This window comes from Xyrauchen texanus, chromosome 33 (genome assembly GCF_025860055.1).
Source record: "Xyrauchen texanus isolate HMW12.3.18 chromosome 33, RBS_HiC_50CHRs, whole genome shotgun sequence".
Lineage (NCBI taxonomy): Eukaryota > Metazoa > Chordata > Actinopteri > Cypriniformes > Catostomidae > Xyrauchen > Xyrauchen texanus.
In genome coordinates, this window is record NC_068308.1 from 32892929 (window position 1) to 32917548 (window position 24620).

The 24620-nt window shown below is 37.6% G+C and overlaps 1 protein-coding gene across 1 annotated transcript in view; it reads right to left on the reverse strand.

The window, feature by feature from the left end:
- The window catches only part of LOC127626653 (protein sidekick-2-like), a 92545-nt gene that overhangs the window by 14631 nt on the left and 53294 nt on the right, over window positions 1-24620 (reverse strand). Inside the window, exons 21-42 of the mRNA XM_052102632.1 lie at window positions 22471-22592; window positions 22264-22373; window positions 21857-22007; window positions 21507-21744; window positions 20192-20307; window positions 19447-19636; window positions 19075-19173; window positions 16298-16492; window positions 15400-15601; window positions 15127-15230; window positions 14053-14123; window positions 12849-12984; window positions 12711-12767; window positions 11941-12042; window positions 11708-11823; window positions 9949-10135; window positions 8489-8626; window positions 8076-8237; window positions 7455-7580; window positions 5911-6075; window positions 5647-5787; window positions 3074-3212 (exon numbers count right to left, since the gene is read on the reverse strand). Coding sequence (XP_051958592.1) covers window positions 3074-3212; window positions 5647-5787; window positions 5911-6075; window positions 7455-7580; window positions 8076-8237; window positions 8489-8626; window positions 9949-10135; window positions 11708-11823; window positions 11941-12042; window positions 12711-12767; window positions 12849-12984; window positions 14053-14123; window positions 15127-15230; window positions 15400-15601; window positions 16298-16492; window positions 19075-19173; window positions 19447-19636; window positions 20192-20307; window positions 21507-21744; window positions 21857-22007; window positions 22264-22373; window positions 22471-22592 — 3067 coding nt within the window. The remainder of the gene's footprint in view (window positions 1-3073; window positions 3213-5646; window positions 5788-5910; window positions 6076-7454; window positions 7581-8075; window positions 8238-8488; window positions 8627-9948; window positions 10136-11707; window positions 11824-11940; window positions 12043-12710; window positions 12768-12848; window positions 12985-14052; window positions 14124-15126; window positions 15231-15399; window positions 15602-16297; window positions 16493-19074; window positions 19174-19446; window positions 19637-20191; window positions 20308-21506; window positions 21745-21856; window positions 22008-22263; window positions 22374-22470; window positions 22593-24620) is intronic.

Genomic DNA, 24620 nt, shown 5'->3' on the forward strand with positions numbered 1-24620 from the left:
AAAAGATTCTCAAAGACTCTAAAGGTCCCATCAATCCAACGCGGGCACCATAAGGCCACGATATCCTTCCAGATAAGTTCTTCTTCATTCTTCAATCAGGACCGCTGTGGGAGGCGCTTATAAGTATATTGATCCTTTTCGTGAGTAGGGTCTAAATTTCCCTGTAGTACCCTCTGGAGTGAGTTATTTTTGCACGTGACACTGCACAGCTGATAGAGGGGGACAGAGTGTAGAGGAGAATTTCTTTATTATTATTTACATTTTTGATTTCTTGTCAGAAAAAACTACTGTGTATAATATAGTAAACATGTGAACAAATGGGTTTTGTCTGCTGTACTGTTTTTGTTTTATTTATTTAGTTTTTATAGCTGTAAAGAAAAAAAAAGGAACAAACAATATCAGCAGTCCGGTTTGCCTATGCAATTTTTGACTTCTCAGACACATGACATGTCTTGGAAAATGTCTCTATGCAAATAATTGTGCAAATGTAGGTAAGTTTGCACCAGCTCGATAATAACTCTGCTCGCCAGTGTGTTCATGTTGACTGATCTTGACTGACTGAACAGGATTTAGCTTTTGGCCTCAAAATAGGTGGAGCTCCAGGTTACGACCAATGAAGTCGACCAATGGCAGTAAGAAGGTTCACCAACAGTTCACCCCAGCGAGCTGTTATGAACCACCGAAACAAATGCAAAACACCTTATTTTTGACCAGATTTTGTTTTAAATGTCACACCCGTTCGTTCTTCGATTTCATCTGAAGTAAAGTATCTCAAGGCCTTAAGCCTCAAACTTCCACTGTACTGAAAAAAAGTGTGTGTAGCTTCATATGCACATTCCTTCTGCACATCTCCCTTCATCTCCGGCCAGAGGAGAAAGCCTAGCATCTCCTCAAAGACCAAAGACCTTTGATCCATCTCAAGGTTACCCAGGATGAAGAACGGTAAAGGCTAAGAAGTAAGGATTGATAATGAGGTGGATTTCTTCAACTGATTGTCAAATGAGATACATACAGGTGTATGTAGCTATTCATGACAATACTGTTACTGCAATCAAATCATCAGACTATTTTCACCTTGTAGACAATGAAATGGGTGGTAAACATTCCATAGATTTATATTTAAGGAGACAATTGGGTTATATTTAGGTACCAGAATATCATAGATACATTTGGGTGGGATTTTTCTATTAGCCAGTAGGCAAACACACAAAGCACCCATAACGATGTGCTAAAAATACCCATAAACCACCCATTTCTAAAAACATTATGGTCCTAATAATGTGTCCAACGTGGTATACTGCTGTTGTAGCCCAACCACCTCAAGGTTTCATGTGCTGTGCATTCTGAGATGCTATTCTGCTCACTACAAGTGTACAGAGTGGTTATCTGAGTTACCATAGCCTCTCTGTGAGCTCGAACCAGCTTGAACCAGTCAGGCCATTCTTCATTGACCTATCTCATTAAAAAAGGTGTTGGATATTTTTTGTTATTTGCACCATTCTGAGTAAACTCTAGAGACTGTTGTGTGTGAAAATCCCAGGACATCAGCAGTTACAGAAATACTCAAACCAGCCTGTCTGACACCAACAATCATGCCACGGTCGGAATCACTGAGATTACAATCGTCCCCATTCTGTTGGTTGATGTGAACATTAACAGAAGCTCCTGACCTGTATTTGCATGATTTTATAAACTGCTACCACATGATTGGTTGATTAGATAATCACAAGAATAAGTAGGTGTAGCTACAGGTCTTCCTAATAAAATGCTCAGTAAGTGTATTTTTCTGTAAATGGTGACAAATTAGATATAAGAAAGCACACTTGCTTTGACTTCAATAGAGATTCAATTAATAGTTTACCATGCTTTACCTATATCCCACAACTTGTATTTGATACATTAGCATTCATCATAGTTGCATCAATAAAAGTTTGTGATTATTTTGTTAAACAGCCACATTTCAGAGGTACTGGTGGCAGTTTAGTACAAGAAACAGAATCTGTTTAAGCACTTAGCCTGTGACACGTCAAACAGATCACGTTTTCCTCATTAGCGGAAAAATAAACGTTTTATACTGAGTTTTATGATGGAAAGTAGATGAACGTAGCCATTTGGTAATCCCATCAGTCTTTCCACGACGAATGATAAACGCCTTGATTTGGGCTATTTTTGCTTCAAAACTGCCACGTGGTTGAAGCCTCATGGATATAATATACAGATATAATAATGGATTTATTACACCATCCCAAAGTACTCAAGAGTTGCATATTGGCCAAAGTGACGAGTTACCACTAAGTTGTTAAATTACAGCTATTGCTGAGCTAGGATTGAGACATTTTTGTTAATGCCATTCCAGTCGAAATTTAAAACTCAGCATCTGACTTGGGTTGAATGCAGAGGGCCATCAATCTGTTGATGGAAGCAAAACTCGCCCATCAAATATTTCATTTTGAAACATATGCACATAACACTTTAATGACAAAAACAGGCACTAATTGAGCAAAAAGTTAGAAAATATAATTTTCTTAATCAATATGTTTTCCAGTAAAATATATATGTAATAAATGTACTTGGAAAAAAAAAAATTCTTAACATAATAATACTTATTTTCAAAGAATATATTCTGAATAATGTTTTGTTTTTCTCACCCTATTGGGAAATTATATATATGTTTAAGCATAAAATGCTAAAAATGCTGTTAAATTTGTTCTTTAAACAATCTGCCAATGATGTAATAAAAATAATCCTAATTCAAGATATATTCTTTGAAAACAAGCCATAATATGTACTGTATGTCCAGCATGCACTTGACAAGAAAAAACTAAATATATAAATATATTTCTTACATTTCTATGAATATATAAAAATAATAATAATAATAATAATAATAATATTTTTACTGTAAAACAAGACATCAATACTGATAAAGACAACTATATTTTGCAGTGTAAACCAACAAAAATAAAAAGACAAACACACATCAAAATGAAACACAAACAAGGGGACACTACCACAAGACATAATGTAGGAAGACAAAACCAGAAAGAGAGGCAACTAGTATCATCCCACTCACCTGGTATAGACGCCATTTTTGCGGCAGAAAGAATTTTTGACTGACAGTCTTCGGTTGTTTAGCTCTAGGGCGGGAAAGCGGCTCTCATCCAGGCTGACCATCTCTCCATGTGTCAGTGCGTTACAGTTGGAGTTGTTTCCTGAAGGCATTTATAGAGACATTAAGTGATCATGGGAAAATTGGTTTTAGACCTGATCATAACAACTGGACCAAATGTCACAAAACCAATTTTCTGTCAATGTTTCTTCTTTTGATAAAGAATGTTATATGGGTTTGGAGCATGTTTGAGTAAATTATATAATTTTCACTTTTGGGTGAACTAATTTTTTAAGAATAAGTCATGCTACCATCTCATCACAACTCCTCAGTTTGAAATCTAGAGTTTGAATACTTAATTCTGACTTTCCTAAAATGTGGGATTAGTTTGCAGTTTTTCACAAACACTGGTTCGAGGCCAATGCATTTGTGGAACTATAGTGGTTAGTTCGAGAACTTGCTCCTATCAGGGTCACTTAACTCTTTGGGAAAACATAGTTGAGGCATAACTAAGATTGTGTGAATGGTGTTTGTATGTGTATGTGTGAGAACTGTCTTTGTGTGTAATAGTATCAGTTAAAACCTGCCTTCATTACTACTCTTTGTCATATTTGTATAGTATTAATTGTCAGCCAATCAGCTTCCTTTCCTTTGCATATATAAAGTGTTGGTACTTGCCGCCTGGATATGCATCATTGCTTCTTCGTCCACTATTGTTTCATTGCTGCACCATCCCTTCTGTTTGATGGCACTCGTTCTCCGCCTAAGAAGCCTATGTTTTGATAGCTGGTGGGCTAACTTGCTACTTACTGGGTATATACACTGGCTAATATTAGCTCACCTGTTGCAGCCGGTTTTGTGTCGAGTTCTGTATGTTCTGCAGTTTGCAGTGGATATACTGCCAATCGTTCCCTAGGCATGTCAGTTTAGTTGCTACATGTTTTCAGCATCAATATTGTGTCGTTTGGCAACTAATGCTGTTTTTCTATTTTCTAATGTGTATTGCATCACTCATGATGCACACTTTGAGTAACCGTATACACCGCTAACATTCCTCTGTATTGATATGGATCCTCACTATTGTTTTATTATGCTGGCTGTGGGATTCATTCCAGTTTTAAGCACTTGCTGTCTCGATCTGCTGATCTGCATGTCTGAGGCTGTTCTCTCCCTTTTTGTTTGGGCTGTGGGGCTGAGTGCCGGAAATGCTAAACTGCATAAGGAGAGTGCTGCTGTTTTGCTGCTTTGTTTTCTGGGCTCCCCCTTAATTGTTTTATGTATATTTATATATAGGTTGTGCTGTGGTTATATTTTTCTTTTCTTTTACGTGCTTGTCTAAAGTACGTCAGTTTAATGATAATTGTGCTTTTTAAATTTATTTGTTTGTTTGCTTCTTGGGTGTGGTGCCCAGGAGCTCTTTCATCTTGTGTACTTGATTTTTCTTTTATATTTTTGCATTATCTATTTTCATGTAAGCTCAAGTAAGTTTTGCTAGTTTTCATTCAGTTTAAATAACAATTAGGTACAGTTTTTTTTTAAAGTCAAAGCCAACTTTGTGATGTGTTAAATGCTCCATCCTGATTATTATTTATAACCTGAAACCCTATTTATGGTTTTCAGTTATTAAGTTAATCAGTGTAACACATCCTTGTGTTTGTTGGCAAATTTTGTATAAAAAACCCAGAGTGGGGAGGCTGGTTGTCCCTGTCTCTCTGGTGGTGGTGTTTCCTCCCTGAATGCCGTGTTTGCTACTTGCATCCAATCTCTTACTTAAGTGTGTGGGTTTGAATGTGTTTGTGTGAGTGGTGTGAATTTTCTAGGTATTAAAACTCTCATCTAGCCTACCCCTAAGCCTAAGTTTTGTTTTCTTTCTTTTTTTGTGTGTTTGTTTGTTGATAAATGTTTTTGGGGTGCATAATATGTGGTTATCTGTTATCTATGTATTAAATAATGTGAATTTGTATTTAATAAAGCTATATTTTCATAATTGTCCTCATGTCTTTTTGCCCTTTTCTGATAATTGAACCTGTGTGCCATCTGCTAGGGGTACATCTTTCCCTGGATATATCCAATTGTGGCGTAGTTGGTTGAACTGAGTCAGCAAGTTTGCGGTTTCTTATTCTGTCACCCTTCCTATATGCCATATGTGAAAGGACAAACTGGTCCTCTCGTGCTCACTCAGTGTGTTTAACGTGTGTAGTGACCCACATGACTACCCTGCCCCTCAAAACTGTTGTGGTCTGCCTACATTCTCTAGAGAAATGCTGACCACACAGTAACAAATACATACCACACTAAAGTCACAACAGCAACAATGCTGTATTCCTCTCTCACTGACTATCCATTTGAGATAAACAAATACACTCACAGACAGACAGACATACAGACAGACAGACAAGCAGACAGACTGCTAGCATAGTGTATGGTTGGAAGGATGGATGGATGAATGGATGGATAGAATGAATAAAAGATACGTTAAATCATTCAATCTATTATTGATTTGTTCATCGATGTATAGATGGATAGATAGATCATACCTGAGTCAGATTTCTTGGCATATTTCTTGCTCTGGCCTCTGATGATTAGAATGAAAACAAGCAGCAGGATGAAAATGAGGCCAACCAGAGCCACCACCACCAGAAACCACCATTCCTCATAGAATGGAGCCACTTTTTGGGCTGGATGTGGGAAATAAAATCCATGTACCATTAGAAGAATTGACTTTACTATTATTTCAATAATAACTTAAATGTGACTGCCTTAACACAAACATGGAAACAAATTTGTGGATTTGAACGAACCTGATATCGATGGTGAAGGCTGACTTGGAGACCCGTATCCATAGTCATTCACCCCAATCACCCGGAAATCATAGCTGACTCCCTGTTTCAAGATGTCCATGTTGAAGGTGTATGATGTCACTTCTTTGGGGATGTCTTTGATTAAAATATCCCATAAACCTTCATCTGGAATATTATTTTTTGAAAGAAAAAGACCCAGTCATACACAGTAGAATTGTCCAAGTCCTATGAGTCTGGTAACCTTAAAGTAATATTCATATGTTTACCCTCTAAACCAGTTTTCTGTTAATGTTTCCTATGGAACACAAAGTTTGAATTTACTGGACAGAGATAGATGCGTAACAAGGTCATAACTACTTTAATGTTTTTATGGTGTTTTTGACAGCTTGGTCTCTATTATCTGTTGTTGAACATAAGCTATGTGAAGACTTTCATTTTGTAATGAAAGAATATTAAGGGATATGGGTCTGGAATAAAACAGGTGAGTAAATAATGACAGCGTGTTCTTTTTAGGGTAAACCATTCTTATACACTTTGACTCTTAAATGTGAGTTTATTGTTTTTTGTCGAACACTGCAGCAGCTGTCAGAACTAATAATCCAGAGGGGAAACCTCCTCAAACACACTTTCATCTTCCTTAAAACGTGATCAGTTTGATTTGTCTTGTTTTAGAAACAACACTGCATAAGATATTTAGGTTTTTCAGAGAATACATTTTTTACATGTATATTTTGTATATTATTTTATAGCCAAAACCAGTGAAAAAATCTACCAGTGCTGAAAAAGTAATCCAAAGTATTTAGAATACGTTACTGACCTTGAGTAATCTAACAGAATATGTTACAAATTACATTTTACAGCATGTATTCTGTAATCTGTAGTGTCTAAAAGTTTAGATTGTGCAAAGAAATGCAGAAATTGGACAACACATAATTGGAAAAGAGTGTTATGGATCTTAAACCCATTGAGCTTTTGTGGGATCAGCTAGACTGTAAGGTGCGTGAGAAGTGCCTGACAAGACAGTCACATCTATGGCAAGTGCTACAGGAAGTGTGGGGTGAAATGTCACCTGAGTATCTGGACAAACTGACAGCTAGAATGGCAATTCCATGTGGAAGATTTTTGGATGAGAACTCTTTGAAGTAGTGCAATAGTAATTTTTCATTTTATTGATGTCCTGACTGTACATTGTTATCAGTTGGATTCCACTTTGGTGAATAAAAGTACAGATTTTTTTTTCCATAATAGCAAAATCTGTACATTGTTTCAAACATTTGGCCACCAGTGTGTAATCTCTCTCTCTCTCTCTCTCTCTCTCTCTATATATATATATATATATATATATTACTATATATTGTTTTTTGTCACTTTTTATAGACAGTACAGAGGACACAGGAAGTTGGAGATGGGGTGAGTGGAATTACGAAACAATGCAACTCCCACATGAGGATCATGAATCAATGTTTGTGGAGACTCTGCACTAGCCACTAGGCAAAAGCTCCAACATTTTTATTTCTCAGAATGTCTATTTCTGATTATTTCACCTGAGGGTCTGGCCTCAATAACATAGCGTGTGATAGGTGCCCGCCCGGGATCCCCATTGGCCCAGTGGATGGTCAGGGCGGAGCCATATCGAGAGATGAAGGGTTCACCAGGGGGGCCCGGTGCTCCTAAATGCAAAAAAGAAAGGTCTTACTCATGAGCGTTAGTTTAAGGAGGATGAAAGAATGAAAGACAGACCTTGACCTGTTTTATAGAGAATCATTGGGAGTTCACACTGAAAGCGATTAGCAACAACAAAGCGACCTGAATTCATTAATTTTCTAATGAAAGTTGCCAGCAACTGCCAACAATGCAACAAAGCATTGTAATGAAAAAATCTTATTTCAAATGGAATACACGTTTATTTTTCTGACCCCATTTTTTTTAAAGAATAAACCTCACAAAATTGTATTCGATTTCTCTAAAACAAAAACGTAATATCTTATTACATTTACTGAAAAACAAGACCAAAACACTTTATGTATTTTGGTAGTATTATTATTTATATAGTATTATTATTATTATTTTTAGTGTAGTGATCAACAGTACATAGATTCTGTGACCTCCAGTGATTATTCGCTGTAAGTGTGAACGCCCATACAGAGATAAGCATTCAGACAGACCATCTCCAGGTCCTGTGGTGATGTTGGCCTCCACCTCTGGACCGTAGGTGAAGGTTTTGGCATGGATGCGGAAGTTGTACGTGACTCCATCAGCCAGATCTTTGATTTTCAGCCACAGGGGTGCGTTCCCCTTCACGTCCACCGTCACGATCTTACTAACGCCTGGGGGGGAGGGGGAGTGAAGACAGTCGACACAGGCCACTGAGGACACTAGACAAACACACTGCTTTTAGTTCAGGCAACAATAGCTCTACACTCTCTCTCTCTCTCTCTCTCTCTCTCTCTTTCACATACATACGCACACACACACACACACACACACACACACACACACACACACACACACACACGCACACGCACACACATGGGCAGAATGATCCTGGACAAATATTACTAATAAAAAAGTCACTGACCATCAACAGGCATGCAGGGTTTGTAGATGAGTCTGTAGCCCTCAATGATACCATTAGGGAAAACAGGCTTGCCCCAGGACACGTTGACAGAGGTGGTGGTGAGCTCACTGAAAAGGATCAAACTGGGAGCACTGGGAGCTGAAAGAGAGAGAGGGAGAGAAACAGTTCATCAGGAGAGAATAGACATTCTCACGGCTTTATAGCTTAAATACATCTTATAATTCTTATTAGTACTGTAGTGGGGAAGTTTGTAGAACTAATTTCAGACTAGTTGATGTATCCATTCTTCTTTTTTAGGGTCACACACAATGCTACTTTTATTAACCGATGTTTCATTTTTTCTTCAAAGATTTTATTAGCATATAGAGTAACAACAAATTAACCCACGCAACCCACTACAAAATTGTCTGGAACGCTATTTCATTTGACACTTATCCTCAACACAACCAGTTTAATAACAATATCAGATGACAAAAAAAATGGTTCCCTTTTGTGGTGACAGAAAGAAAAGCACATCTACTTCAGAAAGAGAGAACAATAATGAGACTGTGTCCCACAGACACTCAGAGCCATGAGCCAATGCACAAGCATACTGAAAGAAACCACAAGAGCTGCATAACAGATTCTGAGTAAAAGCAACAGCCCATTTTAGCAGACCGAAGTTTAAATATACAAAAAAAGGTCAGATGGGCTTTGTGATATATCTTGGCCAGTTGTCAGAAGCAATTCACATTCCAGAAGTTCTTGGACGCGTAAATAATTCAATTAATTCAAATAGTTTCCATTATTCCGATCCCCTGATTGGAAATAAGTTGCAGCCTTTAATCCTGTTATTTTTGCATATTTTTGTTAGAGTCCAGTTTTGCATTTCATCATAATTATTAAGCAAATTAATATGATCCTTTTCACCCAGTAAGTATTAATTAGCTATTAGATGTTAATTGTAGGTCAAGTGCCATTTGGTGGTTTCACTGAATTTGGTCCACCATGGACAATGGTTTTGGTACATCATGTGCTTAACAAATGCGCCAGGACTAGCATTTTTCCATTAAATGGCCCATGAAATGGCTTGATGTGCCCAGATTTCTTTTCTTGTGTTGATTTACTGTATGTCCTATTAAACCAGGATTTTTTAACCATAGTTACATCACAGCCATGAACCATGATTTCCTTCTTGTTTGTCGGTTGCAGTTTTTATTAGAGGGAGGGACATTATTATACAAGATGACGAATCATCAATATTGTTGGTTTGTTTTGGTCTGTCAGAAGAAAAAGTTTATTTATTTTTAATGTGTATATGCTATTTTTTGTTAAATTTTAGGAGTACACTAGCATTTAACTTGCCTCAAAGATAACAGACACAAAAGTTTCCAATTTTGATTTCATGGGTCTTAAACTATGTAAGCGAATGCGAAGACTTGGGAAAAGACAGTTAAGAAGACTGCCTAAAGGTTCCACACCAGCTTGTTGAGTTCTTCCTCTGGTCGGTGGGCAGCGTGGTCCATCCCCGGCTGCATTGAAAGCAGCGACACTGATCATGTAGGTGGTGTAGCCCGTTAGATTCTTGAGCTTTACTCCTCCCTCAGGCAGGAAGAGAGTACGCAGTTTCTCCGTCTCATTTTTCCGTTGATATTCCCAAAAGAAGATCTGCAACAGGAACACAAAACTTTGTACTCATACTATTGTATAGCAGGTGCATAAAAAGAGAGGTGATGTCTGTTTTATGTGCACTTAGTCACAGAGCACACAAATACTAACACAAGTAACTCTCCAACTCTATGTTTTCCCTCATTCATTGACTTATCAACATAAATATGCAAGAATAGTATTTTTGTAAATTAATAAATACAAAATATTGTGTACACTATTATGGAAATCTCATGAGTCATGGGCTGTGTTCCAAGACTTAGCGAACTGCCTATCACTCTTAGAAAAAAAAGGTTCTTCCAAAAAGGTTCTTTACTCAGCTCCAAAGAACCCTTAATGTCAAAAAGGTTATATTTATACAAATTTACCGAAACAATTAAACATTTTGCCCAAAAGGGAACTTTGGGTTGACAATTGCTTAATGTGAGTATGTATGTGTGTGTGTGCATAAATTACATTATTGAACGTTTTCAACACTACGCTACATTCATTTTTGCATTTGAATTTCATACTGCAGAAAAATAAAAACTTTTACAATGTACTTCTACAGCTTTGGGTTTGATTAGAAAAGTATAAATGACACATGATCAGATCCAATGCCCTTTATTCCCTTTCTCTTACAGACGACAGGTTTATCATAGTAATATACAGTCTATGGTATTGTTTATCATAAACAGCAAACAAATTGAGCGTGTAGAGTAGAAGGAATATTTTTTATTTATTTTAATTCGTTTTTTACTTGTTTTTTATTCTTAATTATGTTATAATGTTATTAACTTATAGTTAATGTTAAATGATGTAATGTTTATTATTTTTATATAAATAATATTACTATTCATTAACTTTTAGCTTATTATTACCAACCTGTGGATGTATTAAGTAAATTCTCATACTATTGCATTATGAATTGTGTTAATTAGTGATTGTGTTGTTGTAAATACAAACTATTAAATACTTTACTTAATGATAATTAATTGTATTTTATATGATTATTTCACTTTCTTAGTGATATAGTATATGAACTATACAATTCGCATATCCATTAAACATTCTTCTGGTAATTAAACAAAAACTACATTTAAAAATCTAACATAAACCAAATGTTATAGTTGCGGGTTACAGTTATAATCAAATATTATAAAAAGAGTTCTATATAAAATATTTTTTTTCAGGGTTCTATATGGAACTTTCTTCTAATAGTGTTTCTTCCACGACACATACCTTCTTAAGACATTATACCTTCTTATAATTAATTAAAAAACAAAAAGTATCAATACAAATTATTTAGCTTAATTAAAATGCATTTATAAGAGTATGACATCATTAATTTAATACTGAGTCACAAAACCAAAAAAATTTCAAATATTGAGTCACAGCATATATAGAACACTCTAAATTGTTTATTTATTATGTTCTATTTCAGTTAGAATGCTGCTAAAATAGGTAGCAAGAAAGCTTTCCATGTTTTGGAACAGTCATTGAAAGTCAACAAATGAACACAAGTAGTATAAGGGAAAATATGCGTTGAAGTCATACTACAAGCCATTTTCCTCATCGTCATCAGAGTCTGACCTTATAACCCTGAATATCTCCATTCTGAGTCTCCAGCGGAGGCGGGTCCCACGTTACATCAAATTGCGTGGCAGTAGCTGATTGGATGACCACATTTAGAGGTGGGGCAGTTGGAACTGTGAGAGTAGAGAAGATTGATTAGGCTCTAGTGGGCTAAAAAATGGTTTCCCTTAAATGTGTATTCTGGGATTTATCATCTGTAAACAGAAACTCGCAGTTAATAAAGGTTTTACCCGCTTCTCCCACAAAGACTTCCTGTGGTGAGCTGGTTGGTCCCTCACCCACAGCATTGTACACACTCATTCTGATCTCATAGCGCTTGTGTTTCATAAGATCTACAACAAAAGTACACAAACCAATGAACTAGAAGAATAGTACTAGTTCAAAATTGCATATTAAGGGTTCACACAAAACTAATCCAGATATAATTCCAAACCAAATACTTTATTTGAAAGTTACCAAAGATAAGATTGTCAGTTAAACAAAATTTGGTCAGATGTGGTAACACAAGGGTAAGTTAACAAAATCAGAATTTTCAGATTCACTAATTCACAATGCAAGGATTGCAAATTTAAAAATGACAAAAAAGTGCAATGTTCTGCATATTAAATGTTCTTCTGGGGCCAGTTGACCATCTTTGTTTCATTAGCCTTGACACAATCTTTGACTGAGAATTGTGTCGGCTTGAAGCCAGAGTCAAAGGAAAAGATGAGTCAGTCTGGTTATCTTCATCTGACTCAATTTCCATGCTGGCCTTTCTTCAGACGTCAACGGCAGACAGAAACCAGACATAACTAGACCAGTCTTAAATTCAATACCACTCAGTCTCATCAGCCTCGAGCTCACGAGGTGAGAACAGGCTTGCTAATAGCAGATAGTAGTCAAAACAAGGGCAAATGGAGACTGCATCTTGTCAACTCTTAAGTAAAGCATTTATTGTATTGCATTTGAAAGATTTGATATTGAGTTTTATTGAGTCGAGTAGAAACAGGAAGTGACTTACTTTCCAGTTCGTACTGAGTAAGGGAGGATTCGCTGATGTTCCGTATGCTGTAGGGGGCTTCAAAAGAAAGGGGAGGACATTGATGATGAAAGACTGAGAAAAAATATATACTACATTGTTGAATATCTCTATACTTACAGGTGAGTTCTGCCCAGCCAGTTGAAGCTCCATTGACAGTGTGAACGCTGTAACTTCGGAGCCGGTCATAAAGCAGCTCCCGATATCGGATTCGGAATCCCAAAATAATTCCATTGATTTTTTCTTCAGGAGGGGGCTGAGGATGACAGAAAAGACTAAGCAAATGTCACCACAAAATAATCAACATATTCACTAGGCTTTTGCTGTGTGATTTGTGGATGGAGTTGAATAATGCTTTGCACGACAGGTAATCGGAAGTTGTGTAAACACAGCACCCACAATTTTGTCAACTCAGGATGTGAAAACCCCCAGAGGTACGTTGCTAAGATGTGAAGGCAAGACATCTTTCATGTCAAGGAAAAACCAGATGAAACCAACAAACCAGACTTGATGAATTCTAAACTCAAGTTTAACAAACATTCAAGCAAATTCCCCCTAGTAAAGCATGAATGAACTGGTTCTAGGGGAGGAACCCATTTATTCACCTTTTCTCTACAGCAATGAATCAGAGTTGGATGCCTAAGGCCTTTCAAACCTGCCATCTTTGAAAAGGTAATTCAGGGGTGACTTTGAGAGCATGTGTTTAACACACACACAATGCCCTCCTGCTCTGTCATTACAAGCCGTTGATGGATAGGTTTGGCTGGTGGGTTGTATGAGGAGTAGACACTTTCCACGAATACTGTACACATTGGAGTCCTTTTACTTGTTTGTAATACATTAGAGCAAAGGCATAAATCTCATGTTTTTAGTTTTGAGAACTATGATGTTTGTTGGGTAATCTATTGTATTGACAAACTACTGATTTTAGTCCGTCCCAGAGGTCTCGACCTTCTCGACTGTACAATCATTTAAATCATACCACTGTATCATATCTTTAACATAATCTGTGGAATTTATATTCAATTCATTGTAGTAAAAACTATCTGACTATCTACAACTTGGTATTATTTAAAATTTCACAACTTAGTCCCGCTGTCCACATATGTTGCCATACATTTTTGGGAAAACTATTAGCTCTAGATATTCTCTTTGCCCCTAGATGTCAGAGTAAATCCGAGACAACATAAAAAAATTACTGAGCGCACCTTCCCAAATTTTAGTATCAGGGCTACAAAAGTGGCAAATCTCCTATGACATAAATGGTAAAAAAAGACAGTGTGGAATGGAAAGTGTCAAAAAAAAAAAAGACCCGCCCCCTTACCTGCCAGCAAATCAGAACTGAGGTTGTGGTGTATGGTTTGACAGTGAGGATGGTTGGAGCTTCATCTGGGGCTTTAGAAAGAGAAAGAAAAAGAAATAAATGAATAGGCACAGATAGATACCCTGTGAATGTAATTCCATTTCAACCACCTCAGCTACAATGTCTTACGCTACATAAACACTCAAACTGTGTCAGAAGACTGCATTGTTCAACAAGTCAAGCCTGTATTACAGTCTGATATATGATGGTGGGTTTTCAACAAGCAGTATGCACAAGTCTGTCTCACTTCACTGAAGTTGCTTAGGCATAATTTAGTCTCGTAGCAACCAGAGATACTGTATTACCTCATTTATACTTCTTCCTCCAGCAATGACATCATTGATGGAACACAATATCGTCACCTGTGTGTTGCAGTAAAAGCTTGGCAGCTATCATGGACATAAAACAGCCCTCTCGTAATAGGGTACAAGCAGAATATATTCTGTGTGTGAAGCATAATGGTCGATTCATGCAGAAACTACTAAATAGAGTGTGTTTGTGTGCAAATGACTGTGACATGACTTAAAGGATATCAATCCTATTTATTTTGTTACCATTGAGAAATTGGTTTTAACAATAATGCATAAACCTTTCAAGACCTACGCTCCGAAATTGTTAAGCAATTATATGCTTTTGCAGATACCAAAAGTCTGTGTGATTTCAACTTAATTATTTTGTTTAAGAACAATCAATAGCTGAAAATAAATGCTACGAATTCCCACCACAGTTGAAACCCCCAACTCTCATAAAGCATTAAAAATGACCTAATCAAGTTGTTCTCACTGCACCCTCAAACTACTTCTTGTATACAACTAAATATTTTTCAATTTACTTACACTATTTGTTTTTCATATTTACAAATCAATGAAAATAAGAAGCTTAGATTAAATCAAAGTCACCATTTTTATTTTTACCATTTTTTTTTAATTCAATTTCACATTTCAGAATGCAACAACATGTGAAATTGAACTTGCAAAGCTAGAAGCAATCGTTCACACATTTGCACACAGTTTGTTTCCATAAAAATATTCTTACCATCCTGTAGTGTAGTGATAGCTTCACTCTCTTCACTGTAATCACTGTCTCCAATATCATTAGTAGCTTTCACTTTGAACTGATAGGAGGTGAACGGCTTCAGTCTGAAATATAATCATACCCCCACAAGTCAAGACAAATAAAACTCAATTGAATCAAATACTCTCAGTTTGTTTGCTGTTATAGTATTGTGCCATTATGCATGAATTACTTTTAATTCAAATCACTCAAAACCTTCCTGTAGATGTCTTTAATGTGATTATCTTGCTGTACCTGTCTACGATGTAGGAACTGGACTCGTGGCTAACAGATGCAGAATGGACTGTCCAATTCTTCTGAGGCAGCTCTCTGACTTGAACGGTATAGTACCGAACCGGAGATAAACCATCGCTGCCTGGTTCCCATGACAGCAGCACGCTGCGTGCCTGTACGTTTTCCTGGGGCACCGTGGGACGGCTGGTGGGCTGAGGTCGAGCTGGGGGTCAAAAGTCAAGCATAAACACAAACCTGTTTCCAAAGGCAATATATTATATTGTATGCACTATTGGGAGTTGAGACACTATTTTCTTAAAACTAAGAAATGACTGTTTGAAGCTATAGTTTTGTTGTAGCTTCCCAAGCAGTTGGATTTTAAGCATGAACTCATTAAACATTATCTCAGCTTCAGTGAACATTTAAAATTCAAGAACAAGAACAAGAACAAGATTATGGCGTATTTATTATTCTCATATTACATTACATAACCATGCTTTGTGAATCAAAACCTTTGAAGTGTATCTGGTACAGTGCACTGCATAAATAATCCAAGGCCTGATTATGATGTTCTAGAAGTGGAATGTGGCTTTGCTTGAGTGGAACCAAGTGCAGCAAAACTTCCGCCAGACGTCTCAAACCACACTAAAGCAAGACTGGCTGGAGGGGAAACATTTGTTTATGGATAAACCTCAGTGGACGGTGAATTTTTCAGTCCATGTGAGATATGGACAAACAGACACACGTCATTAGTTGGATTATGTGTCCCCATGACCCATTCCACCATTAAGGTCATGGCTGAGAAATCATAATCAGATCACTGATCATAATTCTAATGCTTCATGTCATCCAAGAGACTGATACTCAGTTTGGATCTTGACCTGCACCACTGATGATGTGTGACAGTAATTAGTGTTACCTCTCTTCTCTGTGGTGACCACCAAAGCCTCAGCAGCTTCTCCCCATCCCTTGCGTGTCTGCGCTCTGATACGGAACACGTAGACAGATTCCGGTCTCAGCCCTGTGACTGTATACTGTCGTGCACTGGAGTTCAACACGTCAAATGTGGCTGTGTTGCTATTAGTGGAGTTTAGGCGGTAAGTGATCTGATAGGCTGCAAAAGAAACCAATAACATCACAGAAATCAGGAAAGCCTTGTTGAAAAGACCAGCAATACTGGTCATCAGCATATGTTGTGTTTTGAATGCTGGTATACTGGTGTCCATAACAGGCTTCCTAGCTTAACCTGCGAGTCTCCCTTTGTCAACCAGCTTCATCAGAAAGACCATTCTAGTTGGCCAACATGCTTTGCTGGTGAACAATAGGGCTATTTTGGCCCACCAAATATCAATACCGGCATTAAACCATTGCTAATAAGCATAAACCAAATTGGACACACATGGAATGATTCTGCATGGTCTAAGCTCGTATTTTCAGCAGGGATACTGACTGTACATATTCCCATGTAATTGAAACCCTGTTTCAGTCCCGAAAATGTTTTGTTAATTTGGAGAACTGGTTTAGTTAACATATTTTCCCTTTTCTGTGATTAAAGAAGACACAAACTAAAGAACTAAAGCAAAACAAATGTAATTTATTTACCATGGGCTGCTTAATTGTGGAAACAATTAAAGGTGCAGTAGGCAATTCAAATTATTTATTTTTGGAATAGCGTAAAATACCATAAAATGTCCCTTCTACCTGACAGATATCACTGAAATAGGTGTCTTTAGGAATCAAGACTTGCTGTAAACAGCCAACAAACAAATCTTGGACTTTTTAATCTAAAAATGTATCGCCTCTAGGAATGAATGAAGAGTTGTAATAAAACATATTTTTAAATAATGCATAAATAACAATAATATAGTTATATTATTAATAATAAATAAATAAAGATAATACTGTTATACTATTATAAATAATATTGTTAATAACAAATAAATAAAGATAACAATGTTATATTATTATAAATAATATTGTTAATAATAAATAATAATACATAAATCATATATTAAATTTTTATTTTAAATATGTTTTTTTTTACATTTAATTGATTGATGTGGTTCTTCTATGTTCTATGTTCTCTATTCTCTGTTTATTGTCTAATGGGTGTAAATCATGTAGGTTGGGATTTTATGGATTCTGATTGGTTGCTGATGTTATCCTGTTCATTTCAAATCAAGTCAAGTCATTTTTATTTGTATAGCACTTTTCACAACACATATCATTGCAAAGCAGCTTTACAGAAAATAAACTGTAATATCTATAAAGTCTTAGAGTCATAATTGTGTAGTTTTATTAAATATGATTGTAAATTGTGTTTAAAAATAAATAATTAAATAATTTTGTATTTAGAACCCCAGTGAGCAAGCTGAATGTGACTGTGGCAAGGAACAAAAAACTCCATAAGATGTTGGATAATGGAGAAAAATAATATTGGGAGAAACCAGACTCACTGTGGGGGCCAGTTCCCCTCTGGATGGATTCTAATTGGCTGGATCTTCTTTTTTTATATTTAAATAACTGCCTTTTACATGTTTTTGTTTAATTTTGTTAACTGGAGTTATGGTGGTGGTGTAGTGGTCTAAGCACATAACTGGTAATCTGGTAATCAGAAGGATGCTGTCCTTGAGCAAGGCACTTAACTCCAGGTTTCTCCGGGGGGATTGTCCCTGTAATAAGGGCTCTGTAAGTCGCTTTGGATAAAAGCATCTGCCAAATGCATAAATGTAAATGTAACTATAATGAAGCCTGTGTGCCGAAATGCATCAGGTTTTTTTTTAAATACATTTTCTCCTTTTTACTTTGCTCTCTCCATCTACCTTGTTTGTTGCTGAAGGTGCACCGGACTCATTACCCAAATCGCAGTTTCTAGCCAATCAAAAACACTCTTTGTCTTTCATGTATGTTGTTTGTTTGGCAAACAATTATTTAGTTATTTATTTTTACATCAGATTGGCTAACATGTCTTTGGTGGGTGGGGTTATGGAGAGTGCTGATGTAGTTAATACGATGGCAGAAGTTCGCAAAACATCTCAAATCGCTTACATCACTTTTAAGAATGGGTATAAAAAAAGGCTCTATTAAAGGTTCACTCAGTCATTTTTTTCCTCATTTAAAAAGTTTTACTTCTGAAGAAATTAATAGTAAATTTGAAACATGTATACAATCATGACCAATCATGTGAGTTCAGACATATCAGTAACCTTATAAAAGCTCTTTTCTTCTATATGGGGCAGGGGCACCTTATGGGGGTAGCCATTTTATCATCACATAACATGCTGAATACTACTCATTTAATCTCAGTAACTACCCTGTTATTGGACACTTTTATTCATGGATTAAATTAATCCTGGTTTACTATGCAAAGTGATTTTTTTTATAATTGCACTGGTAACTGAAAACGACTGTGTTTGAATGATACAACATCCAGGCCATTAGGTGTCAGTGTAAGCCAATGTAAACCACTTTGACATACTTCAAAACATTACTGAGTGAACTTTTAAAAAAATAGTTATTTCTACACATGTAGCCTCCATTAACCACTACTATAGAGGAAATTACTATATTCAGTTAAGAGTTTGAACTCATGATGGTAAAAACAGGGCATTCACAAGAAACATATTTTAGTATAAACACAAACAGATATGTATACATATTCAAACACATGACACACAAGCAAACAAAATGTTTTACCCAGTATGATGCCATTGGGCTGAGAGGGTGGCTGCCAGATGAGTCTGACTGAAGTGGTGCGAACTTCAGGAAATAAAATGACCACAGGTGTCCCGGGCACTAAAAAAAGAACATAATACATTGTTTTAATCTACAATTTTCCTTTTTTATGTTCTTCAAAGTGATTCTTAAGTGAATCTATATAAACTTGATGATTATCTTGAGCACTTTGATGGGTAAATGTTCACTAAAGACTGAAGACACACCTTGATTGATTTGAAACGTAAATTGTTCTAATAAGATTTTACACTTCTGATAAACGATATCAAACATATTGAATATTGCTCTGATTTTAACTTCTTGTATCTGTATGCAATGTACTAGAATTCCCACCATCATCAAGCGTGCGCTCCAGGATCGGCGGGGAGCTGGGTCGGCCATCTCCAATGCGGGTGAAAGCTAAGACCTGGATTTCATACAGAACATACTTCCCCAGTCCGTTTAGCTGAACACTATGGGTGGCATTTCCCTCCACCATCCAAAACTGAAGAGGAGAGTCAGAGTCCTTTTCCTTATACACCACCTGAAATAGAGAGATGCATAGAGAGAGAGAGAGAGAGAGAGAGAGAGAGAGAGAGAGAGAGAGGTATAGATTAAAGAGAGATTAAGGCCAAGTCTACACTAATACATTTTCATTTGAAAACCCATTGATTTTGCTATGTTTAGGCCTCTCAGCCACAATGGAATGCAAATGTATTAGAGCGAATGCTGCATTTTAATACAGCAATGTATGATTTGTCAATATATTTAACCATCACAATGCAACATATTTCTGAATCAAAAAGAATACAGCTGATTTCATCCATCAGCATTTGATAGGTTTGAAACTACGTAGGCTTTGGTATTATTGGTCAACATTATTTATCCCACCCACACTGTCTTGGTTATGTCAACAGAAAAGGAGAGCTGTTTCAGAGGAAAAATAGCTGCAATTAGAAATGATGAACACTAATGAATTTTGCACAATAACACCAGGAACATTCATTACGAAAGTAAATTTTTATGTATTTTAATGTCACACTGACATACAAACTTGACATTCTTGTTGTTAAACTTGTCTCACGAGGGTCTTACAGACCTTATAGCCCAGGATGAGTCCATTTCTGTCAGGTTCAGGAACTTCAAACCAGCGGACCAGAATGCTGCTGGATGTGGTGGCAAATGCAGAAACATTTGTAGGCCCACAGGAGGGGACTGCATTGAAACAGATGAAGAGAAAAAGAGAGTTCAAGGTTTATACAGATCAATGCACTGGTTGAAGGAATGTATGTTAAAATCAGCCTTTCTGGATATACAGTAGCTATGCATTCCAAGTTCAATTGGTTGATGTCACAAATGATCTTATTTATATGCAAATTTAGATCTTGACTCAGATTTTCAATGTTTTTTGAACCACACCTTTTGCGTGTGTGTTCATGTCTGTGTACATGAACGTGTGAAAGACATAGGGATTTTATACTGATCGCTGGACACATATAACAAAATCAGCGAGGCCTGAAAGACTTTGACCATTATTGGGAAAGTAACACAGAGAATCAATGTCTGGCACAAATCCCCAGACATTGTACTCAGGACTGCAGGAACGTGATTGTCTGAAGAAAAACAGGGGAGTCATGCGTACGGCCCCCATGTGTTACCAATTTCCTCAACATTCATTTATTCCTCCCAAACCCACTTCCCTGAAATCTGGTTACTACAGAGACCAAGCTGAGCAGAAGGAGGGAAAGAGGCAAAAGAGGAAAAGAAAAGACTTACGCCCCCTCACACACACGTGTGTCTGTGCCCATTTAAGCTTGTTTAAACAGGAAATCTTGTGCCCACGTACAGTATACACAAATTAATGATTTAAGGCTTGCATTAAACTCAACATATGTGAACAATGCAAAGCATAGTTCCAAATCATAAAATTGCTCTGTCTGACTATACATTTTATTAGACGAGCCTTATCTGGAAGCCATAAAATAGCAGATATTTGCACACCTGTGACCATATATCTATTGAATTCTATATTAAAGTCTCATCATTACGCCACAATTTGGCCATTTTGAGATTATTGGCTGATTAATATGTCGAGTTAGCCAATTAAAATAAATTGAAGACATTGTTTTGATGAATTTTAAGTGAATATTGTGTAATTTAAGTGTTTATTTCAGACATTTCTTTCATTACTAAACTGAATAATTTAAAATATTATTATTATTTTTATATTATTAAAATATTATATTGGCCCCTGTACTCTAGATATTGGCATCGGTCATTGAAAAACCCATACTTGTTGACCACAAGTCAAGGGGCCTCTTGTAGCTAATTGCTTTTGTATATAACAAAAAAAGTATTTCTTTGGTAAAAATCCCCTTGTGGGTTTACTTTACTCATGAAGCCTGACTTCTTACCGGACTCTCTGGTTCTTCCCCGTACAGGCTGACTCCAGGGTCCCGCTCCGATGCCATTGATGGCCTGAACTCTGACCTCATACTCTGTCCACTCCTCCAGGTCCTCGATGGTAAACTCTCTCTCTAAGCGGTCTGTAATGACTTGAAGAAGAACTTTAGACTGGGCTCCAGTCCTGCTGTACTGCACACGGTAGCCCACAGAATCTGGGTTCCCATTATACTCCCATTCAGGAAGAGGCTTGTGGACAACAGACAAAGTGAGTTAAGAAGAGATAATAGACATCAGAAGAGTTATGTACTGTCCATCAGATTTGTGTTTCAGTGCCATATGTTTATTTTCTAGAACATACCACCCATCTAAGCCAGAGGCTGGTTTCGCTGGCTGTCCGCAAGGTTACGTTGGCTGGGGCCATATCAGGAGGAGCCTGCAGGGTCTGGATCTTTCTGGAAGGCTGGCTGGGTGGACTTGTGCCTACAATGTTCACCTGGCGCATTCGGAACCTGCAAACCCAATCCCACACTTATATTAAATAAAACTGTTTACATGTCTTTGGGCTGATTCGATCACAAGTGTTCACTACCTGATGATTTGTGATCGAACCATTTGAAACGGATGTTAATACCAAATAGAGCTGATGCGACTACATATAAAAAAATGATGAACTTTGACTACAGGTATACAGTGCTCTCAGGCTTTCATGAGGCCTTATAATGAATGAAAGTAATTAACTTATTGAGTACAAGATAAATGCATTACCTATAGAAAGTATAGGGATTGAGGCCGGTGACCTCCAAAGAGCGAGCATCATGTTCATTGGCCAGCTGATGGACCATCACCCAATCCTCGTTCTCACCCACTACACCAACCTGAGAGCAGAGGAGGAGACAGACACATTGAAGTGTTCAGGGAAAGATCTAGACTAGATTTTAAAAGTTTAGTCCACTTGGATAAAGAGTGACCCACCTGGGCCTCGACCTGCCAGCGAGAAATTGAGGTCTTGCCATCGTATCCTGGCTTGAATTGCAGGGTTACTGAGCGAGGGCCAATGTTTGAGATGGCCAGGTTTGTGGGAGGGCCAGGAAGCTCTAAAGAGAGAGAAAGAACAGTAATCTGGTTTACAATATATTACCTTTTTAGGTAGTCTTGAAAATATTTGAATAATACATGGATAGAAGGAATTATTACAGAAGCAAACATTAAAGAGACAAGAAAATGTTTAGGTGTGTTATGGTGCCCTCTCTAGGTCAAAGGTGGTGATGTAAAAATAAGAAAAAAATAAATTAATAAATGGAATATTATCCTTCAATTACATCACTCTCATTCAATTACGTTCATGTGAAATGTCACATGACTATTAGATTTTGACATTGACATTCATATGATCTTTAAAGTGGCTCTCATCAACACTTTGGGTGTTCCAAATTGTTGTAACAGCATTGCTGTATGTGGTTGTTACTGTGTTCTGGGAGGTTGTTAACGTGTTGCTCTGTGGTTGATGCGGTGTTCTGAGTGGTTGTTAGAGGTGTTATAAGTGATTAGAGCATTGCTGTGTGGATGCTGAGGTGTTCTGAGTGGTTGTTAGAGGTGTTCTGAGTGATTAGTGCATTGCTGTGCGGGTGCTGAGGTGTTCTGAGTGGTTGTTAGAGGTGTTCTGAGCGATTAGAGCATTGCTGTGTGGTTGCTGTGGTGTTCTGAGTGGTTGTTAGAGGTATTCTGAGCGATTAGAGCATTGCTTTGTGGTTGCTGAGGTGTTCTGAGTGGTTGTTAGAGGTGTTCTGAGTGATTAGAGCATTGCTTTGTGGTTGCTGAGGTGTTCTGAGTGGTTGTTAGTGGTGTTCTGAGTGATTAGAGCATTGCTGTGCGGTTGCTGAGGTGTTCTGAGTGGTTGTTAGAGGTGTTCTGAGTGATTAGAGCATTGCTGTGTGGTTGCTGAGGTGTTCTGAGTGGTTGTTAGAGGTGTTCTGAGTGATTAGAGCATTGCTTTGTGGTTGCTGAGGTGTTCTGAGTGGTTGTTAGAGGTGTTCTGAGCGATTAGAGCATTGCTGTGCGGTTGCTGAGGTGTTCTGAGTGGTTGTTAGAGGTGTTCTGAGTGATTAGAGCATTGCTGTGCGGTTGCTGAGGTGTTCTGAGTGGTTGTTAGAGGTGTTCTGAGTGATTAGAGCATTGCTGTGTGGTTGCTGAGGTGTTCTGAGTGGTTGTTAGAGGTGTTCTGAGCGATTAGAGCATTGCTGTGTGGTTGCTGAGGTGTTCTGAGTGGTTGTTAGAGGTGTTCTGAGTGATTAGAGCATTGCTGTGTGGTTGCTGAGGTGTTCTGAGTGGTTGTTAGAGGTGTTCTGAGTGATTAGAGCATTGCTGTGCGGTTGCTGAGGTGTTCTGAGTGGTTGTTAGAGGTGTTCTGAGTGATTAGAGCATTGCTGTGCGGTTGCTGAGGTGTTCTGAGTGGTTGTTAGAGGTGTTCTGAGTGATTAGAGCATTGCTGTGCGGTTGCTGAGGTGTTCTGAGTGGTTGTTAGAGGTGTTCTGAGTGATTAGAGCATTGCTGTGTGGATGCTGAGGTGTTCTGAGTGGTTGTTAGAGGTGTTCTGAGTGATTAGAGCATTGCTGTGTGGATGCTGAGGTGTTCTGAGTGGTTGTTAGAGGTGTTCTGAGTGATTAGAGTATTGCTGTGTGGTTGCTGAGGTGTTCTGAGTGGTTGTTTGAGGTGTTCTGAGTGATTAGAGCATTGCTGTGTGGTTGCTGAGGTGTTATGAGTGGTTGTTAGAGGTGTTCTGAGTGATTAGAGCATTGCTGTGTGGCTGCTGAGGTGTTCTGAGTGTTTGTTAGAGGTGTTCTGAGTGATTAGAGCATTGCTGTGTGGTTGCTGAGTTGTTCTGAGTGGTTGTTAGAGGTGTTCTGAGTGATTAGAGCATTGCTGTGTGGTTGCTGAGGTGTTCTGAGTGGTTGTTAGAGGTGTTCTGAGTGATTAGAGCATTGCTGTGTGGTTGCTGAGGTGTTCTGAGTGGTTGTTAGAGGTGTTCTGAGTGATTAGAGCATTGCTGTGCGGTTGCTGAGGTGTTCTGAGTGGTTGTTAGAGGTGTTCTGAGTGATTAGAGCATTGCTGTGCGGTTGCTGAGG